Raw genomic sequence first — 19,827 nt, 5'->3', positions numbered from 1 at the left:
TATTCATACTATTCACATCTAAATACTTCTGGGATAGAACCGGTATGCATTCCTCTTTAATACAGATCTCCTTCTCTCTGCAAGAGAGATGATCTTCTATTGGAAATAATCACATGCACAACAACAACCCCAAGCAAAGCACCACAAAGCACAGATTTCATTCAAAGTTCATTACTTGATACGAATGCCAGGTGTTTCCAGAGGTTTCCCATTCAAAGCCCAACATACGGCAACCATCCCAAAATTCCAGATCGCGCAGTGACAGATCATAAAATGACATCTCAAGAATTTACAGGAATTGAGTGTAAGAAAAAATACTGCTTTAGACTGGCTTATAATTAGGAACATACTCTTTAATCATATGGCTTCCAGGTCTGCAGAGCAATTAGGTATACACTGAGCTTTACACAAGTAATACATTGATTTTATGGGGAGTACTTGAGTAAGTAATATCAGCTGAGCCACATTTTGGCATCCATTGAGTTTTACGCAAAGTATTGCATCCACAACTGTTTCTACACAACCTCCAACTGTGCACCTCTATTCCCACTTACAGCTGCCACCACTGCATATTTAGTCTGATACAGGAGTGACAGGAGCTGCAGCAGCAAGGTTAAGTGGAAATTACCGAGACCAGCTACCTCCTTACTGTCACAGTTACCCACATAAACAGGGGCAATTCTGAGGGTTAAGTATTAACAAGACCCAGGTCTTAATAGCCGTTAATTCCATATGGTCAGATTAGCTTGCTGCAGACCAGAAGATAAATCAAGAACGCTCACAGTATAACTGTACAATGCCACTGCACACACACAGCTACAAGTCAGAACTTTGCATTAATAGAACTTACCCCTCTTCTGAACCCAGCCTTCCTTCACAATGGTAACATCGCTCATGATGGCTCCACTCTGAACCCCCAACTCAAAAGAGTATTTCTTTGAGTTATCAGCTTGTCTGTATGGCTTCTCTTCTGCTGCTCTTGGGAGATTCTATTGATGAGTCACCCTGGAAGGAAATATTAGAGAAAGAATTTAAGTCTTTTTGTTTTTCTCATTTGACAGTCAACAAAACACTCTTTGTTGATGTCTTCCTCTGACTGAGCTCATATTAAAAAGTCTGCCTTTCTTCTTTTAATTAAGAATATAACAGAGTCAGATTTCTAGTTTTACAGGATATTTTTCATGAACACCTTTTCATGAACACCCATCTAGCAGAAGCCAAGTGTGTTACATTTTAAGTTATGTGGCATTATTATAAAACGCACACAATAAAATTTCTTGTACTAATGCAGAATGCTGTTAAATGAAAGTCAGTACTTCTGCACAGGTCCAACTTTGAAGTCACGCTGTCTTTAACCATTCCCCTATTTGTGAGAATCCATGTAATGGGTAAGTGATTCTATTATGAAGACACCGATCATATCAAAAGAGAAATGGAATGAAAGATTCTGCAAAAGCACTTAAAAGAAAAGCCTTATGATGATAACCATATCCATTACGGCTTAACTGTCAAAATCTGTATTAAGCCACTCGCCAGCCATTCAATTATTTTTTTAAAAGCTTGAATTAAAAATAAATAAATAAATAAATAAATAGTAAAGGCTACAGAAATACAATGAAAGTAGGAACAGCATTATAACTATATGATACCTTAAGTTTTTAAAAATCAGCTTTGCCTACAAGTAAATGAATAGAAAAACAACTTTCTAGGAACACAGACTAACCCAGAAAAGCTGCTGTCCAGTTTATGAAAGGCAGTGCGCATTCTCTGAGGGCTCTCACACAGTCAGTGCCAGGAGTGCTCTCTCCCTCTAAAGCCTGACTTACAGAGGCAGAAGGGAGGCTCGTCCTGCAACAGGACATGCTGCTCCCAAAAGGCACAGCCCCCCTTCCAAACACCTCACTCTGAGACTACCAGCTAAGTGCAAAGAAGAGATAACAGCACTGTAACCAAACAGGAAGAGAAGTCAGAGGGAAGGAGAGGTTTCCTTTTGCCAGCAGACTGCCTCTCCCTCCATCCTTTGAAGTAAACAGCAACACCCACATAATATCAATCCAGAAAAGGGTCAGATGCCAAGGAGAGGGATTTCTGTGATGGTGGAGGAACACCTTTCTCTAGCTGTACACACAGGAACACATCTTTGCACACTGCTGGCATGGAACAAGAACAGAACGACCAGTTTAATACTACAAAACGCAGCGCAGCCACATTCGTTCAGTTTATTGACCAACACACGTAAATGCATGACAGAAACAAACAACTGTTGTCCCAGAAGCAGCTGTGCAAGGAATGACTGGAGAACAGATAGGGAAATAAGCTGTCCTAATGCAGCCAAGTACAGAGTAAAAACTGACCATTAAACGTACGCAGTTTACTTCTTATTTATCATTTGAAACCTGTATTTGCAGCGCTCGGCAGCCAGATGGAAGGCTGCTTCTGTACGGATACTGTGCTGTGCACAATAAACCTTGGTATGAATATTTTTTTCAAGCGATAACAACACAGTACAGCATGGTTCAGAAATACCGAGGTATCCATTTCACAGTTTTGCTTTCGTTTATGTTCTTCTAAACATGCTGAAATCCAGCTGCTTAAAATTAAAAACCGCAGCGCTGAATCCATGAGTAGCACAAAGTTTAAACAGCACAGAAGGCAGCACCTCAGAGCCACCTTCCCAGCACTGGCAGATGTAGCACCCAGCCCAATGCAGGCAATGAGCAGCCCTGTGCACCAACACCACATGCTGTGTGCAAAGGGACACCATTGGATACCTCTACTGACGTGACTGCTCCCTGCTTTAGGACTTTTATAGATTTAGGATTTCTTAAGATTTGAAAGGAAAAGCTACATACAAAGTTTTGGAAGGACAGGAGACAGCTTCATTACTGCTAATTTGCCTCTTTAGCTCTAACTGTTTACACTTTGTATTATGAATGTCAGCACGGCAGAAAAAACACAACCTGACTTTCCACAGCTTTTCACCTCACTATTCTGAGACTTTTTTTTCTGGGTCACACACTATCAGAGCTTTTGTTTGTGCACTTCAGCGCAGTGATAAGCAAGTCCGCCAGCTGTGCCTCAGCACAGATCTGAAAGAGCGAGGCATGGGATTGACACAGGTCCCAGCTCTGCCGTTCTGACAGCAGCACAGCGTCAGCTCCTCCACAAACACACACACCTTCACAAAACCTGGGCTGAGTGTCAAAAAACAGCAACATACAAACAAACAGCTGCAATGCAATGCACATGTAGGCATGAGTAGTGGTTGACAACCCTGCCCATGGTAGAGAGGTTGAAACTAGATGACCTCTGAGGTCCTTTTCAATCCAGGCCATTCTACGATTCTATGATAAGCACATTCACATCCCAGCATCCAACTTCAGTACGGCTTTCCTAGAAGACATTCCATGCATTCTTTAAGACATGAGGTGGCACTTTTTTCAACTATAAGAACAAAATAAGTAAAGTATTTAGCTTGGGGTGGCATGCACTGCCATTTGTTTTACCCTTCCAGCCACTTCAACGCACTTCCCAACGTCAGCGTGCTCTTATGCAAAGTGCAATCATTTATTTTTATTGGTAGAGACCAAGCTGTAAGGAATGAACTTCTACACTAAGTAGCCATGATCTTGTCTGTCCACAAACGGATCATAAAGTCCACGATTTCAGCAGAGACCCGGTTTTAATGAATTAATTTATGCTTAAAGTTCCCTATTTACCACCAATCATGATTAAGCTAGTATTATTTAATCAAAGTCTGAACTGTGACTGATTTTTATGTCAGCCAGTGCCCCAATAACCACAAATGCACACTTGCAGGATTGCATTCTACTATTCCCATGAACTGCTATATTGAATTTCAAAGAAAAGAAAACAAAATACAAAAATTGGATAAACACAAAAAACTGAATTATCTCCAGTTTAGCTTCACGGTATTACCAGGAACAACTTCAGTAAAATTATCAACAGTTGTACGTGGACATAATGGTTGTAAAGACTGCTCCCTTAATTGGTAATTGAAAGTCAATCCGAATTACATAGGAAGTTGTAGAAGATAAATTGAAGCATTAAAAGACTAATGAAAATAAAGGTTATGCATTCACACTGCACTTTCAAGAAACCATTTATAAGCATCTTTAGCAATACCCCTTATTAAATTCCCTTTAGATTTTCTAAAAGCTCCATTCTCTTACTCAGAAAGTCATCCAGCAAAGATTTAGAAGAACAGATTCTTAAAAACTACCTACTACAATGACAAAAAGTAACCTGGATGAAAAATAAACATACAGACATCTCGCTGAAGATGTACTGGTGCATTTCTATAGACATAAAGCAGTTCCTACAACATATGGAACAAGAACTCTCATATGAAAACAGCATTCCAACTATAGTTCAACTATTTCAAGAAAGGCTACAGAAATGTTAATGCTGCACAGCCTGCATAGAACTTCAATACTTGTTAGCCACCAAATCTGCTCTCCTGATGAAGAGCTGTTATAAATTCTACAGTTTCCCCTGTTGCTACAGGATGAACCCACAGACATGGGGGAAAAATGTTTAAGAACTGAACCTGAAGGTTTTTTGCACTCCAGCTGCTTCTACAGGGAAAAACTTAACTTGTGTAAAATTCATGTTCTAGCAACTGAAGAACAGGTTGAATTGTTGAGTGGGGTTTTTTTTCAACTTTATCAAACAAAACTCTTAGAAGATGCAATTCCAAGAACATGTTATCTTGCAGATTGTATCAGTCACTTCTACATTAAAAAAAAAAAACTTACTGTCTGCATGTTTTATGGTGCAGATATGACAATTTACTCAGTCATGACCAGTTATGCACAAAATGTGCATCATTCTTAGCATCTGGTAAAAAATGGTGAGGATTTTTCCTATCTTCACTGGAAAGCTATTAAGCCACTTTTACCTTGTTACAGAAACCAATTCAGCACACTTCTAAAGAGCTACTGCTTCACTTCAAGTTTCTAGGTTTTAGGGCTGCAAGGACATCTTCAACAAAAGTCAAGCAGACACTTCTACACGCAGCAGATCCAACTGAGACCCATGGTTTTCCCAAGCATGGTGAAAAAACACCTTTTCATCCCAGGCAGAAAGGAGCAAGAACAGCGATTCAGGTCTACGCTTAACAACTACTATGTGCAAGTGAGTAATCATTGAGACTCGTAAGAGCAGACAACACTCCCTTGGAATCTGGGCATCCTCCCATTTCCCCACTGACAAGAGACAGCTGAGTACAGAAGACAGTGCCCATAAATTCACTGCAAATTGTATGATTCAGGTCTCTGTTGTAAGAACTTTCATAAACACAAGCTTCTACTTTCAACAATTTTGGAGTTGAGAATAAACAGATACTCTCACATTTACCAACTTAAGCTACCACAGGGAACACCAACAGAATCAGCTTCACCTCTCCCAGTGACTATCCCTAATCTGCCTGTACCACTCGCACCCCTCTCATAACATATAAGGGAACTACTATTTTCCCTTTTTACATGTAACCATTTGTTAAACACAGTGCTTGGTGGGAGGGGAAATCAAAAAGTGAATCTTTCTGATTCATTCTGCCTGACTCACTGAGATTCCTTGCTCTTCAGTGTAAGCAGAGCCAAATCTCATTTCTCAGAAAGGTACACTGGAAAATTATGTGCTTTGCACAGACAAAACATAACAAAAAAAGGCAGATCAGTCATCCTCTAGTCCAGTGACTGTCACCACCCCCCATGTTTGTTTCTCTGCTTTGGGGGCATTTTTTTTTTCTACCAGCAGATCACATTCTTAAGAGGCTTTCTCAGAACTAGGTTTGAATGCTCCAACACAACCAAACAGACTGCAGTAGTTTCCAATACTCACTGCAATCACAGAGCAAGAAATTAAAAAGATAAGGATCTAAACTAAAAACAGAACTCTCTTTAGGATTTGATGTTGAGATCCAAGTTTCATTCGTATGAAAAATGCATGCATATCCTCTTCCCCTATCCAAGTTGTTATCTAATAGTCTGGTCAAACAATCAGAAGATATATTGCATAGCATCAAAAATCACACAGAAGATTGTGCTGCAGAACAGAGATTACTACAAAAACTTCTGAATTAAATTAACCTATATTACTACTGGAAGAATCACATCCGATTCAGTGATTTCTCTAAAAGGTACCAAGTATTTCTACAGGCTTCTATGAACTACACATCCCAGAATTTTGGTTACACTTCAAAAGCAGTACAGCCACATTATGACCCTCTTTACAGTCTCAGGAGAACTGACTGAGTTGAATTCTGCCACTGTTTAGGTTGAGAAAAAGGAACCTGTGGGTAGACACTACTTACTATTTGTTCAACTTATTAGAACTAACATATAAACAAACAAAACAAAACAAACACAACACCAAACAAAACATTAACTGGTTTCCATTTAAAGCAAAAACAAAACCAAACAGTATAAAAGTGAATGCATTCTAAATATACAAAATCTTAACTGCATGCACAATTAAGAAACTTAGCATGCCTTTAAATAATTTCAAAGAATAAATGATGGTACTTAACGAATTTTAAAACAAATCTTAAAAAAAATCTCTAATATATCTCTCTGATTGACATTCAAACCATTTTTAAATACATCTTGTACTAAAAGTCTCAGTGCTGTTAAGAATATTGGCATCAACAATTTATTCCTGACACACATACTTCATAAGCCTTGACTTGGAATTACGAGAAGGATAACATACAAATGGCAATTTTTACACTTTGTGGTAAGAAAAAAGAATGGAAAAGACAAATGGGTCTTCCTCAAGCACACTTACATGTTTGTTTTGTTTTTAATTGAAAATATTCTCCGTGTTTTCACTTCCAAAAAGCTGCACGTAATTCATAAATGCTTGGATAAGCTTGGTTAAGAGATTACAGGCACAGTGAAGCATTAATGCACAAGTTATGTGTTATATTTAGATTTGGTAACCGAGTAATTTTATCTGCACAGAAACTACAATTCTGCATTCCTTCTCATGTTATAACGACAAAATAAGTTATTTTAAGGGACAAAGGTATAATTAAAGTAAGGTGAACAAACCCACCCCCGTCTTTGTTTATCAAGGTATAAAGGAAGTTTCTAAAAGTAACTAAATTGTTTCTCTAGAATCCCACGTGAAACATTAACAACCCATTGTTTTGCCCTGCTTTTATTGACAAGAATGCTTTAAATCCTTTTCTCCCCTCCAGCCACAGAAAACAATAACTGAAAATGACAGAAGGTGAGTGAGAAAATGTACAAGAAAGGTATGAGAACAGGGTCTGAAATCCAACCAAAGAAAATATTTAAAGCAGAAAACATGAAGGGAGGGCTAAAGCTAAGCGTCAAGGGAAAAGTTTGTCAGAGAAGGAGGTGGGGAGAGTTTTGAATCTTCAATTGAGGATGAGTTAGGTACCATAGCTGACCATCACATTCCAATCAACACTTCAGTATAAATGTAATAAGCTGCACTCGCTGAGGATTAACACAGGAATACTACTTCTTGCCTTTTTAAGTCAAAGTTCCTTCACCCTTTAAAAAAATAGCCGAGTAATGATTCTAGCAACCAAGCAAAACCAAAGTCAAGTTCCATATTATGAAAACAAACTAAAATTAGATTTCTGTTCATAATACTCCAAAACAGGTTACTGACTTTTCAAAAGCTCACAGAATTCAACAATTCCTGATCTTTCTGAGGTATTTTAAAAGGTATCTTTAAGAGATACAAAATAGCTTTATTGAACTCCCAGGTTTAAACATAAGTAAGACAGTACATTTCCTGGAGTCCAACATCCCAGCGTGTGCACAGCTCCCAGCACACTGCTGAAGCCACCACCACTGAAGATAACAAAAGCCAGAAATATGTGAAGGCAACAAGGAAAGGAAAGCACTGAAATAAAAATACGCACTCCAACTATTAATATTCAAGATGGAAAAAGTTCAGAGATATATCTAGCAAGAAACATCTTTTTTTTTTTCAAACTCTTGAAATAAGATTTATTTATTATGTGGATATTGTACAAATTGAATACTGAATTAGTTTGCATAAATAGAGCTGAACTTTGTGATTCTTTCCCACAGATCCATCAAAGCTGCTGAACTTACTAACTGTTTAATTCCGCCCCTGATCAGAACGTAATCATACTCCAACTTCCAACCTAAGACTTTGGGATCTGCTTGCTTGTCTTCAAACAGCACTATTCTCCCCAGCTTGAGCTCTGAATTTCCCAAGTACAGAAGGAATTCCCTACAACCTTAAATGAAGAATATGTTTTTCACAAGCACACTGCTTGAGCACACATAGGAATAGATGCTATCTTTATCAGATGAAGGTCATCTCTTGAGATATATGAAGAGACCAATTAAGAGAAACTCACATGTTCAACTTTAACTCTCTGCCCCTAAGCATACCAATACATATAGGAAAAGGTGCAACATCTTCAAGAAAAATAGATTAGGCAACTTGCAGCGATCACCTATCTCAAGAAGCACATTGAACACTCAGGGAAAAACAAAAACTGATTTTGTTTGTAGAAATTGTTTTCTAGACGGCTGAGATTCAGATGAGAAATTCTGCACTTTGTAGCGTTAAGCCAGCTCTATGAAAGGTTTTTGACTGCTGGGCACTGCCATTCCACAGCTACAAAAATCCAGAGGCAAGACCTTCACTATCCTCAGCAAAGCTGAATCAGGCTGTTCATCCCTGCCTCTGCTGCAAGATGCATTCAAATTCCCTTACCACACACTCAACACAGCAAGGTCTGACAAAGCGTGCTGTCATTCAGACATGCACAGGAGACACTGAGGTCCTAGCTGCATTCTTAAAGGAACTGGAAAATAACCACTGCTCTTTAGTCAAGATATCTCAGAAAAATTCACAAGTGACAGCTTGTTCTTAACTCCATTTTCAATCAATAGGACGCGCCCCTAGACACCTGCATAAACATAAGCAGGAGAATTGGCCAAGATGAACTGAAGATGGACAAAGTTATTTAAATTTAACTAATATGAAAAATCTAAGAAACATTTTAAGTGATCAAAAGTAATAGTCTTCATATGCACAGGATAAAAATGCTTACTCTCCCTGACAATAACGTTTTATGATGAAAAGGACCAGTTCCAAATCCATCACATGCCCCAGCACTACTCTACTTCTGTTGCTGCACCTCAAGCTGATCCAGTTATTCCATTCACCATGTAATTTTTCCTATGGAAATAGTCTTTTCTCCACCAAGCCCACCTGTTGCACAGAGACCAACTGGTAACACAGCTCTACCAAGAACAGCCTGTGGCACCAGGCACACTCACACAACACACTGAGCCCTACTGGGAGCAACCCCAAGCCCACCGTGATGCTCTCACTGGGTACGTCCCCACAGAGCGACAACCAGAGGCGGCACAGATTAACCTAATATTCTAGAGTAACTTTAATGAGCGCTTAAATCGGATATCTTCTCTTCTAAAAACAGTACTTGAACCAATAAGAGGTTGGTAAACTTCACATAAGTATTGTCAAATAAAACTCACAAACGCACACCTTTAACTACGCCACTCTTTTTGAGTCTTCACTGTTCCTGCCAAAGGGAGCAGCACACACGTTGAATGGAACATTCATTTTCCTAGAGGGGCTTCAGGCACATGACACCAGCTCACATGGGACAACCAACACCCTACGGGACACGCAGGTACAGCCTGGCACATTGCTGCTGAAGCAGCTCCATTTACACACTGAGCACATTGAGATGGAAGTTCAGCACAACAAAGTATTTGCTCGGCTTAGTTCAGTGTTCACCCATCCCCCTGGTGTGGGGTATAGACAGGAGCAAGACAAAGCCAGAGGTGCAAGGGGACATCAGGGCCATACCACACAGCTGGAGTAAAGGCAGGCTGCCACATGCAGGCTCACCTCTCTGCCTCACCAACAGCACTACGTGAAGTGACAATCAAGTGCTCCAAATAGAAACTGCATTTTTTACACCAGTAATGGCACAGAAATTTTGAATGTGTTTTGACACAAATCATTGTAGTAATGGTGCCATACCACTGAAAACAACTGAGTATTTCAAACTTACTTTTCAGCTCTTTAGCTTTATTAATAAATTTCTGGGATAAAAAATGACTATTTGATATGCTCTTGTAGTAGGGAAAATGCACACAAAGTATAAGAATCCAGTGGCAGGCATTCCAAAACCACCTGCAGGCCCCCAAGTTCACGTAGAAACCTCAGGCACACACTGTGCCAAAGTGGAGCTCCAGCCTCTGGTAACACTTCACACACAGAAGGCAGAGCTCCACTGGTTTGGGGTTAGGCTAAAGAGAAAACTTCACCACTATTCTTTCCCCAAGCATTCGTTCCAGCGTCAAAATGCCAACACTGTTTTCTAATACAAGTTACTGTACCTTCAGCCTTGACACTACACAAGCTGAAGCTCATGCATCTCTCAGATTTCTCAGTGGCATCCCGTGGAACATCAGTATTTTATTTAACAACGTATCGTCTTCCTTCAAACTACAAACAAATGAGGGAGCAAGGCACTGAAACATCAGTTTCTACAAAGCTGATGGTCTGTGTGTGCAATGATAGAGGAGGGCACTGCCCAAGTGGGACAGTCCAATCATGAGCACCCCATGCTCACACACCCACCCCACCAGTGCCACTGGAGAAATGGGAGCTGCTAGGTATGGGGCAAAGCTTTCTAGGAAACAGTTTTCCCCCTCTCTGCAGTTTACCTCAGATCTCCTTTGAACTTGACTTAGTGGCCAACTAAAATATAAACACATGGGCTATAATTAGCAATCCAATCCAATTAAAGATATTGGGGTCAACCTAAAGACGACTCCTATGGAGAGGGAAAAAAAAAAAAAAAAAAAAAAAAAAAAAAAAAAAAAAAAAAGTCCAATGAACGGGCTGCCCTTCAGTAGCACACCCGCTTCAAAACGTCAGGTAAGCTTTCCTCCCTATCTCATTCTATCCATACTGCTGTGCAGCAGCCTGCCAGAGCACGCAGACACCTGAGGCTCAGCCAGCTCATCTGGGTGCCTCCTGCCCTGGGAAATAAGGGCTTCTGTATGCAAAACGAGGGGACACGTGTCTGCCCGTTTACAAAGTTTCGGTGAGCAGCAAGCAGGCAGCTGCAGCAGAAGGGCCGGCTGCAAGTTCTTTCTGAGCTGAGAGCTGGCGATGCAGGTACCTGGCGCATCCCAGCCCTGAGCATAACACTCCTTCGGCAGGAGCTCAGTGAGTCAGGCCTGAGGCACATCGTCATAACAACAACGATGGGATCGTGTCGCTGTATCCAAGCAGCGGTCAACCAATAATCACAGAATAAAACCAGAATTAAGGTCAAGAGGGATGCAATCGGTCACTACTCCCTTTCAGCTGCGCAGCAACGAGAGTTCGGGGCTCTCACACCGCCCCGCTACCCATTCCAGAGCGAGGGTCCTGTCGGGGCCGCCCCACGCTCCCCCCCACCCCGACGAGGGCCGGGAGCCGCCCGCCGCCCGCCCGGGCCCAGCTCCGCGCCCTGCGCACTCAGCCCCGCGCGCGGCCGGTTAGCGCGGTCCGGCCGCGCATCAGCTGCTGCCCGCGCGCCTCAGCCTCCCTCCATGATGGCCGTGCAGGAGGCGGAGGCCGGTTTGTTTACTTGCAGCCGGAGCCGCCGCCGCGGCCACGCGCGTACCCCCTCCCACGCCGCCGCTCCCGGCGCAGCCGCTCGCGGCTCCCGGCGGACGCGGCCCGCGCTCACCCGCGGGGACGGAGAGCGGCGACGGGGAAAAGAGGGGGGCGGGGGGCGCGCTCCCGGCGCGGGCGAGGAGGGGCGGCCGCGTGGGAACGGCCGCGGCCACGCGCAGGCAGCGCCCCCGGGCGCGCGCCGTGCCCTACCCCGACTCCCCCCACCCCCCTCCGCCCCCCGTTACATAACCGCCCCCCGCCCCCACCCCGCCCCGCGCCGCCCGACGGGCGACCCCCGCCCGCCGCCGCCCCCCTCCCCCCGCGCTGCCCGGCGGCCCCGGCCGCGCCCCGCGCCCCCTCCCCGCCCGCCGCCTCCTCCCCGCCCGCCGCCGCCGCCCGGCCCCTCCCGCCCGTACCTGCAGAGGCGGCGACGCCGCGGGCGCTGCTGCGGAGCCGGAGGGCGGCGGCGGCTCCGGGGGAAGGGGGGTGGGGAGGGCGCCGCTGCCTCCTCCCCGTCGCCGTCCCCGACCCCCGCCGGGCGCGGCGCTCCCTGCGGCCCGGTGTCCCCCGGGGGCGGGAGGAGGCGGCTCCGGCCGCGGGCGCGGCGGCTACATGGAGCGGCGGCCGCTAGGCTGGGAGGCGCCCTGGCGGGCAGCGCGGCCGCGGCATCGGGGCGGGGGTCAGGAGGGCGGCGGCGGCGGCTCTCCCCGGCGCACTCACCCCGGAGCCGCCCGGGCCCCGCTCTCGGCTCCTCCCGCCGCCTCCGCCGGGCTCGTTATTGACTTTCAGGAAAACTCCCGACGTCACCGGCTCCCCCCGAGTGTCTCCCCCTCCGCGGCGGCGGCGGCGGCGGCGGCATCCCCAGCTCTCGCGAGAAGCGCGTCGGGGACGGGGGGGGGCCGCCAGACAGCGAGGGGGGAGCCAGACAGAGGGGGGCGGCTGAGGTGAGGGTGGGGGAGGCGCCGGGTCCGCGGCCGGCGGCAGGGAGGGGGGAGGAGGGATGCGGAGGGCCGGGCCGGCGGCGGGGCTCGAGGGGAGCCGAGCTGGAGCGCGGAGCCCTCCGACGCGGACTCGCGACGACGCCCGGCCCCACGCTGCCGTTGCGGGATGCGGGACCCCTCACGAGCCGCAGGGCGGGCGCTCCGGGAACGGCACGCGACCCGCGGGCTCGGAGCGAGCCCGACGCCGAGGGATGCTGCCCGGCGCCGGGGCTCCGTGATACCCGTTGCTGCGGCGAGCGGTGGGGAGAGCGCGGCGTGGATGCGGCTGCGGGGTGCCGAGCGCGGCACCGCGCTGCTGCAGTTCCGTCCGGGCGCGGGGCTGCCCCGGCTGCTCCCGGCGTCACCGCTGAGTGGGAGCGCGTGTGCCTGCACGCACCTGGGCTCGGTGCGCAGCAGCGCGCTTTCTGTCAGTCTGCGCTTGAAGTGATACGCTCACGTTAATGTTCTGCGCAATGGCATCTCGCAGCTGACCCTGACTTGTGTCCGAACCTGTACGTGCAGAGGGAGCGGTCTGTAGAGTACAGCTGTCTGCCCCGTTATGTGTGCGGGGTTCCTAAAAATCGATACGAGGGCATTGAAAAAAATAAATTCTACCCCTTTCCCTTCTCTCCCTTCCCCCCCCAAAAAAAGAAGAAAAAAAAAAACCTTATATATATATATATATATATTAGGTTATATATATATATATAAAAAATAAAACAACCCAGACTATTTCCTTAGGATGTATGTACCCCATATTTGTTTCTCGAGAGCCCCTCCTACATCCTTCCTTTCTCTGTGACCATTTCAAACATCAGACCTTCTTTCCCTTCTCGCTGCGGGGCTGCAGTGGGAGCCTCCCAAGGGCCCGAGCAGCACTCAGGGCACAGGGCTGCACAGCTGTCCCGGGGCGGTGAGGCCGCTCCTCCCGCACCACGAATCCCGTTCATCAGTCTGCCCTCAGAGCCCTGAAGTTTGCTCGCCCTCCAGTTAAAACAGGCTGCAGCCTAAACTCTCAATTCTGAAGAAAAGCAAAATTTTTTACCTATTTGGTTAACATAGCTATTTGGAGGGGGAGGGGGGGGGGTTATTAAAAGTACGCTGCTATAAGTGCATTGCCGAGTATTATTTCCTTCCCCTGATTTTACAGCTCAGTCTTCCTCTTTCCTCAAAGCACCACTGAAGCAAGCATTAGCTATCGGTATTTACATACAGCTGTGTTGTCAGGTATGGACACACACCTCGACATTCAAAACGAAAGGGGTGGATCTGGGAAGTGCCCTCAGTGCGCCGCAGAGGACCCGGGCCCTAGGGCAGCTGGGGTACCTGCTGTCCAGCAGCATAGAAGCTGGTGCTGCGTTGCTGCTCTTCTGTTGCTTGCCACAAACAACGACAGATTTCCTATTGGTAAAGGGCATTTGTGTGGCTGATAACCCTGGCTCATCCTGGAAGTTTCAAAGAGCTTCCCTGGAGATAGGTGTCTTATGATGATAGAAAGTTTGCTTCAATATGTAAGTATATATACTTGGTGTACATTGCCCGAGAAAACATCTGGCACACAAATCATCTAAAAAAGAAAAAATGATAATTTCAAAACAAAACAAAACAAAACAAAAACCTGCTCAGTGCTTATGATAAGGGGAAATGGTTTCAAGTTGAGGGAGGGAAGATTTAGGTTGGATGTTGGGGAAGTTCTTTACTATGAGAGTGGTGAGGTGCTGGAACAGGCTGCCCAGAGAGGTTATGGATGCCCCATCCCTGGAGATGTTCCAGGCCAGAGTGGATGGGGCCCTGGGCAGCCTGGTCTAGTATTAAATGGGGAGGTTGGTGGCCCTGCATGTGGCAGGGGTGTTGGAGATTCATAGTCCTTGAGGTCCCTTCCAACCCGGGCCATTCTGTGATATGTACATTTATTAGAGAGTATAACACTTACCCTACCACATTAGTCCCAGAAATCAGTGTCACTGCTCTGTTTGGAAATTGTGAGCCTAGCCTTACCTGTATTTCTGTACACATGGTTAAATATGTTATAGAAATAAATGCTGCTGTGCAGCAAAATACAGTTTTCTTAAAGCACATAACCATTTCATTGCTTAGTATCATGCTCCAGGACATCAGAATGATTTCTTGCAAAGAGCCAATTACCATAAGGTTGGCAGTGGTCACTCTGCATTAATATCCAAACGGGGACGTAGCTGTCCCAGACATAACATGGCTGTGCTGTATGTATTGTGAATATTGTGGGCTTGCCAGCTCTGTACAAATTACATCATTTTCAGATTAATTACTGTATGGCATGAATTTAACAAACATACTTACAAACATGCTAACAAAGAAAACACTGCAGTTCACAAGTTAAGGGCAATCAGAGTACATGTAAGGACAGGAGAGAGCTTGAGCTCCAAATGCAGCATCATGAGTCAAACTGGATAATCCCTGTTTTTGTCATCCATACTGGCACCACCAATTAGGTTTATAGACTTCTATTTCATCGCTGGTCAACATGATTTCAACAGAAACCAAATGGGAAAGTTGCATACCATCTCTGGAAGTTCTGTCCTGAGGCAAAAAAAAAGGCTGTTCCTCATGCTTCACCTAACGTGCTTCTGTTAGTGTTGTCACCACCAGAGTGATGGGATCGAAGGGTATGGGCATACAAATCCTGCAAATAAGTAGTAAGCAGGAGAAGAACAGACTGCCTGCAGAGCACTGCTTCTCTGCCTCTGTGCATTGCATCACCTTTCATTTCCTTCTTTTTTCCTCATGTCAGCTAATAAGCTTGCATCCATGTGAAAGTCTTTGTTAAAAACAATTTACCCTGTAGAGCAGTGATTTTTCAGAAAAAAAGGGGAGGAAGAAAAAAAAACGACAGATAAGATGGCCATCTCTGACTTCCAAGGCAGCTCTCTGTTGCCTTGAAAAGCGCACTGATATCAGACAAAAGGGCAACGAAATCTGCTGTGAATGAAGTTGTGCTTAAAAGATATCCTATACGTTTAATTGTAGTGGCTCTAACGTCTGCAGAAGTCATGGCTTAAGTTTTTTGTGTATTTGTAGTTCTTAAAGAGCCAATACATGTGCTAGTGAGCATAAGTTCCTCCATTGTGAGGGGAGAACACGTTCACCTTCTCTTGAGCTGTGACAGTTTTCTGTGTTGCCTCAGGGCTCTAACCACTTCTACCCAAATCCTAGCCAGCTCCGTGACAATTAGATTCCTCACAGCCAAGGAGAGTTCGTTATAAAGCTGCAGCATTTAGATAAGATGCTGGGAAAAGTCTGCACAGAGGGTGTTGCAATCCATGGGACGCTGGGAGAAAACCAAATTACACATGTCCAGTTGAATTCTAAAGTGTCCTTTTCTCCTTTCTATCGCATTCACTTATAAATAACTTGATTGCCTGGAAGCAGGAGTTGGAGTCACTGATCCTTACAGGTCCATTCCAACTCAGGACATTCTACGACTCATTGAATCTCTCTCTTTATGCTCTGACTCCCAGTGGACTTCTTATTGGTGCTTCTGTCTCTGAAGCGACCTTAGAGGGCCCTATCCCCCTGCCTTCTGTAAACTTTCATCAGTTTCTACTCCTTCTCCCTGGATATTTGTGTTGTTTGTGTAAAACAAACAAGCAAACAACACCTTAAATCTCATTCATTTATTTCTCACATATGAAACGCTGTAAAGGAAACCCTACAGACTAGGTTTTGCCTTCACAATCCCCATTTTGCCTTACACTCCACCAGCTCCATGAGGCTGGCCTTCAGCGTCAGCTGCCAAGCAGCTGAGCTGGCCCATGGCTTCACACCATGTTGGGAAGTTGTCTGCCCACAGAAGTTCCTGCTTACCAGAGGGTCCCAGTGCTTACCAAAGATATCCAGATATGAACTCCAGTTATTATTATTTTAGACCTGCCGGGTGTAGGCTATCTGTGAATATGCAACAAAACCATACAGCAATAAAGGAATTATTATTCTGTCCACCTATGTTTTGCCAAACAGCACTGTAATTATGCTGAGCACATTAGAGAGAGACTTTAGATAAAGGACTGTGTAAATATCAGTTGATAGCATTTATTTTACAGCTTGTTATTATTGCTTTATAATTTATCCTCCAAAGATCTGGAAACGTGTTTCCCTTCCCTTTCTTTCCTGTACTCCCACACACTGCTGCTTTGCAAACACAGAGGAAGGCACATGCCCTGCCCTGACGCCCTTACCCGACTTTGAAACGAGATATGACAGTAAGTATGACTAACAGCAGGAGGGAAGGATGGGAAGAGGGCAGCAAGACTACGCACTTGCACAGTTTAGCTATATGCTTAATATGATGTATAGGCCTTCAGCTGAACTTGGAAATTTTTCCCCGGTGAGAAAATAGTTTCCATGGTGTACGGATTTATCTGAGGGAGGTCAATCTACTACAGAAGCAAGCTGAAGAAAAATAAAATGCCAGCCTTTCTGCCCGAGCTTTTTTTCTCCCTCTCTTTCCTATTCTATTTTAATTTCATCAACACAGATAAATGTCTTTGAATAAAATTCTTCAATTACCAGTGTACAGCAATTTCTAAAGCAGAGCCCTGTCTGTGTCCTGATCTCACTTAGCTGAAGTCAATGAGAAAATGCCAGTTGATGCTGGTTGGAAGGATCAAGTCTGTAGTGCATGAGCAAAATCAAGGACTATAAAGATTAGTGAGGAGAGGGACAGAATTTTAAACAGATGTCTTCACTTCAGAGGTCTGTGAGTTTTCTCCATGTGATCCTGGGAGGGCCATGGCTGCCCGGAGTTCGAAAGAAGTAAGGAGAAAGCTACCCGCTAAGGGAGGAAAGGAAGCCACCTACTGCCTACCTGAGTCCAAATCTTCTCTTTAGAACTTTCTCTGGCAGCTACTTGGGTTGTTAGCGGTAAAGCATCCCTTATCTTTTGAGTGTGTTACTTTGAGCACCTTTGTTTGCCCCTGGACACCATGCAGGCTTCACCATGTGATTCTCTGAATTTCTTCCCTGATATATCCACCACCTGGCTTGAAGCTGAGGAAGTCCTCCATGTTTTTGGTCTGTAAGAGAGTGGCTGAAGCACAAGGAGATTCTGTTAGTGCCGACAATAAAAGTACTCCTCTTGTTCTGAGCAAACTGTTGGCTACAATCATTGCCAGATGCTGCCTTGCTGCATTCCCCATCAGAGCACCTGCATTTTCCAGAAACTAAACTATGATATGAAATTAAAGAATTAGTACAGAAGCTTAGAAGACAGATTGGGGTTGCAATAACAAGGACTTTCTCAGATCTGATAAATGTGTTCTTGTTAATAATGAAATATAACGATATACTAAAATATTAATGGTGCATTCATTAATAGTCTTCAAAACTGAAGGACAGACTGCCTTGAACACTTCAGTTGCCTTATAGTAGTTGGCTCGTTTAACTGTATGTATATCTGCTTTGTACAATGGAGAGCTAAGAAAAGATAAGGATGAATCTGGCCCTTTATAAATACCTTTTGTATACAGGAGTCTGAAATGAAGTAAGGGAATGTCTACTGTAAGATTTTCTGCCAAAATCGTTAGCAATCTGTTTAGTAAAACTTCATGATAGCAGAAGTCTGATCAATTATTGACCTCTTCTTAACTTTATTTACCACGAAATGAATAAAAAAGAAAAAGAATGTTAGCTAAGAATGGCAAGTTGTAACTAAGTGCAAGAAACAAAAGTATTCATCCATCTTCTCATAATGCCAAGATTTGAACAGGGTGCTCCTGAGCAGATGGTTTAACAGACTAAAGCATTAGTTTGCTGATCCTCCATGCTTGCTAATTAATTCTTCAGTTTACTAGGTTTTAAGATGATTGTTAAAAACAAAGCTTCTCCTAAAATAAACTTTAGGTAAATGTTATAAAGTGGTAGTTAATATCGTAATGGCTGTAACAAAAAATTTGTGCATTTTCCAGAAAAGACCTTAATTATCTTAAGTCCTAAGTACTTCCTGAACAATTCTGCCTCTGAAACTGCCTTCTTTTAAGAATTTGCTTTTGTTTTCCAAGCTAATTAATCCTCTGCCTTCCTGTTGACATCGTTGAATCTACATTCTGTCCTTGACTTCTGTGATAATGACATATACATTAACATGCAGAGGAAAATCTTTTATAACAAAGTTCTCTCCTCCCCCTGAATTGTTTTAAGACCATTAACACACAAAATGTAAAAAGTCAATGGTGTCTGTATTGTTTCTAAAGCCATTGTAATTCTAGCCAGCTATGATTTCTTGTAGTAATTAATTTCAGGTTAACGATACTAAAAGTGAATTCCCATTGTATACATTAAGATACAGAACTGTAGGATATTTTGCGGTTTATTAGATTAATGCAGAAGGCAAATCATTCATTTAATTCAGGTTTCATTTTTATAGCAATTTTATAAACTGGACTCCAATTTGAAGACAGCAGAACTCTACCCAGAGTAAATTACTGAATGTATACTACAGAGATAAAAAGAAAATCAAACAAAAATAGGTGATACAATATTATTTTGCAAAGTACTAAGTAGGAAGAAAGCAAAGTAGTAGGAAAACAAGATTTTCACTTACAAAAGCTAAGTCATAAAGTTTGAAGGCATGTCTCTTGCTGCTTGCAAAGGAGTGGTCCACTTTCAGCTAGGGGACTCAGAGAATTTGTGTCCTGTTGACTCATGAGGGCCTAAAAGAAACTCATTTCCATTGGTCCTGCTTTTCCAGAGAAATTTTGCAGTTGATTTTCTTGTTGTGTTTTGTTATGACTGTGTTTGTGTGTGCAGTGTGATATCTTTCTTTGTGGCTCAGATTTACCGGTTAGAATTCAGAGTTGTATGTTATCTCTGTAACTGTTTATGCTGTCAGAAATATTACTGATTGTTTGTTAAGTTAAAAACTCTTAGCAATTCCCCTTTCAGAACAACTGATAAGACTTCTCATTGCTATTGTACAGAATTCATGACTTGTCTCATTCTATAATCTATCCATCTTGTAAACCAAGAAAAAGCTATTATTATAGATGATTCAAGGGTGAACTTCCTAGTAAGCTGTCAGCATGTTGTCTTCATAGTATTAGTCTTCAGGAATTTTGAAATGGTTTTAATATATCCTTAACAGGCAATCTACTGTGTGGCCACTAAGGAAATAACCTATGTATTT

At 43.9% G+C, this 19,827-nt stretch overlaps 1 protein-coding gene across 1 annotated transcript in view; it reads right to left on the bottom strand.

Moving 5' to 3' along the window:
- AKT3 (AKT serine/threonine kinase 3) overlaps positions 1 to 896 on the bottom strand; it is a gene marked incomplete at both ends in the record, with an annotated part of 130,122 nt that extends 129,226 nt beyond the window's left edge. The window contains one exon of the mRNA XM_079550795.1: positions 851 to 896. Coding sequence (XP_079406921.1) covers positions 851 to 896 — 46 coding nt within the window. The remainder of the gene's footprint in view (positions 1 to 850) is intronic.
- Between the last annotated feature and the right edge of the window lie 18,931 nt (positions 897 to 19,827).

Source organism: Tetrao urogallus (assembly GCF_951394365.1).
Source record: "Tetrao urogallus genome assembly, chromosome: 2".
Lineage (NCBI taxonomy): Eukaryota > Metazoa > Chordata > Aves > Galliformes > Phasianidae > Tetrao > Tetrao urogallus.
This window is presented reverse-complemented; position numbering and strand designations above follow the sequence as displayed.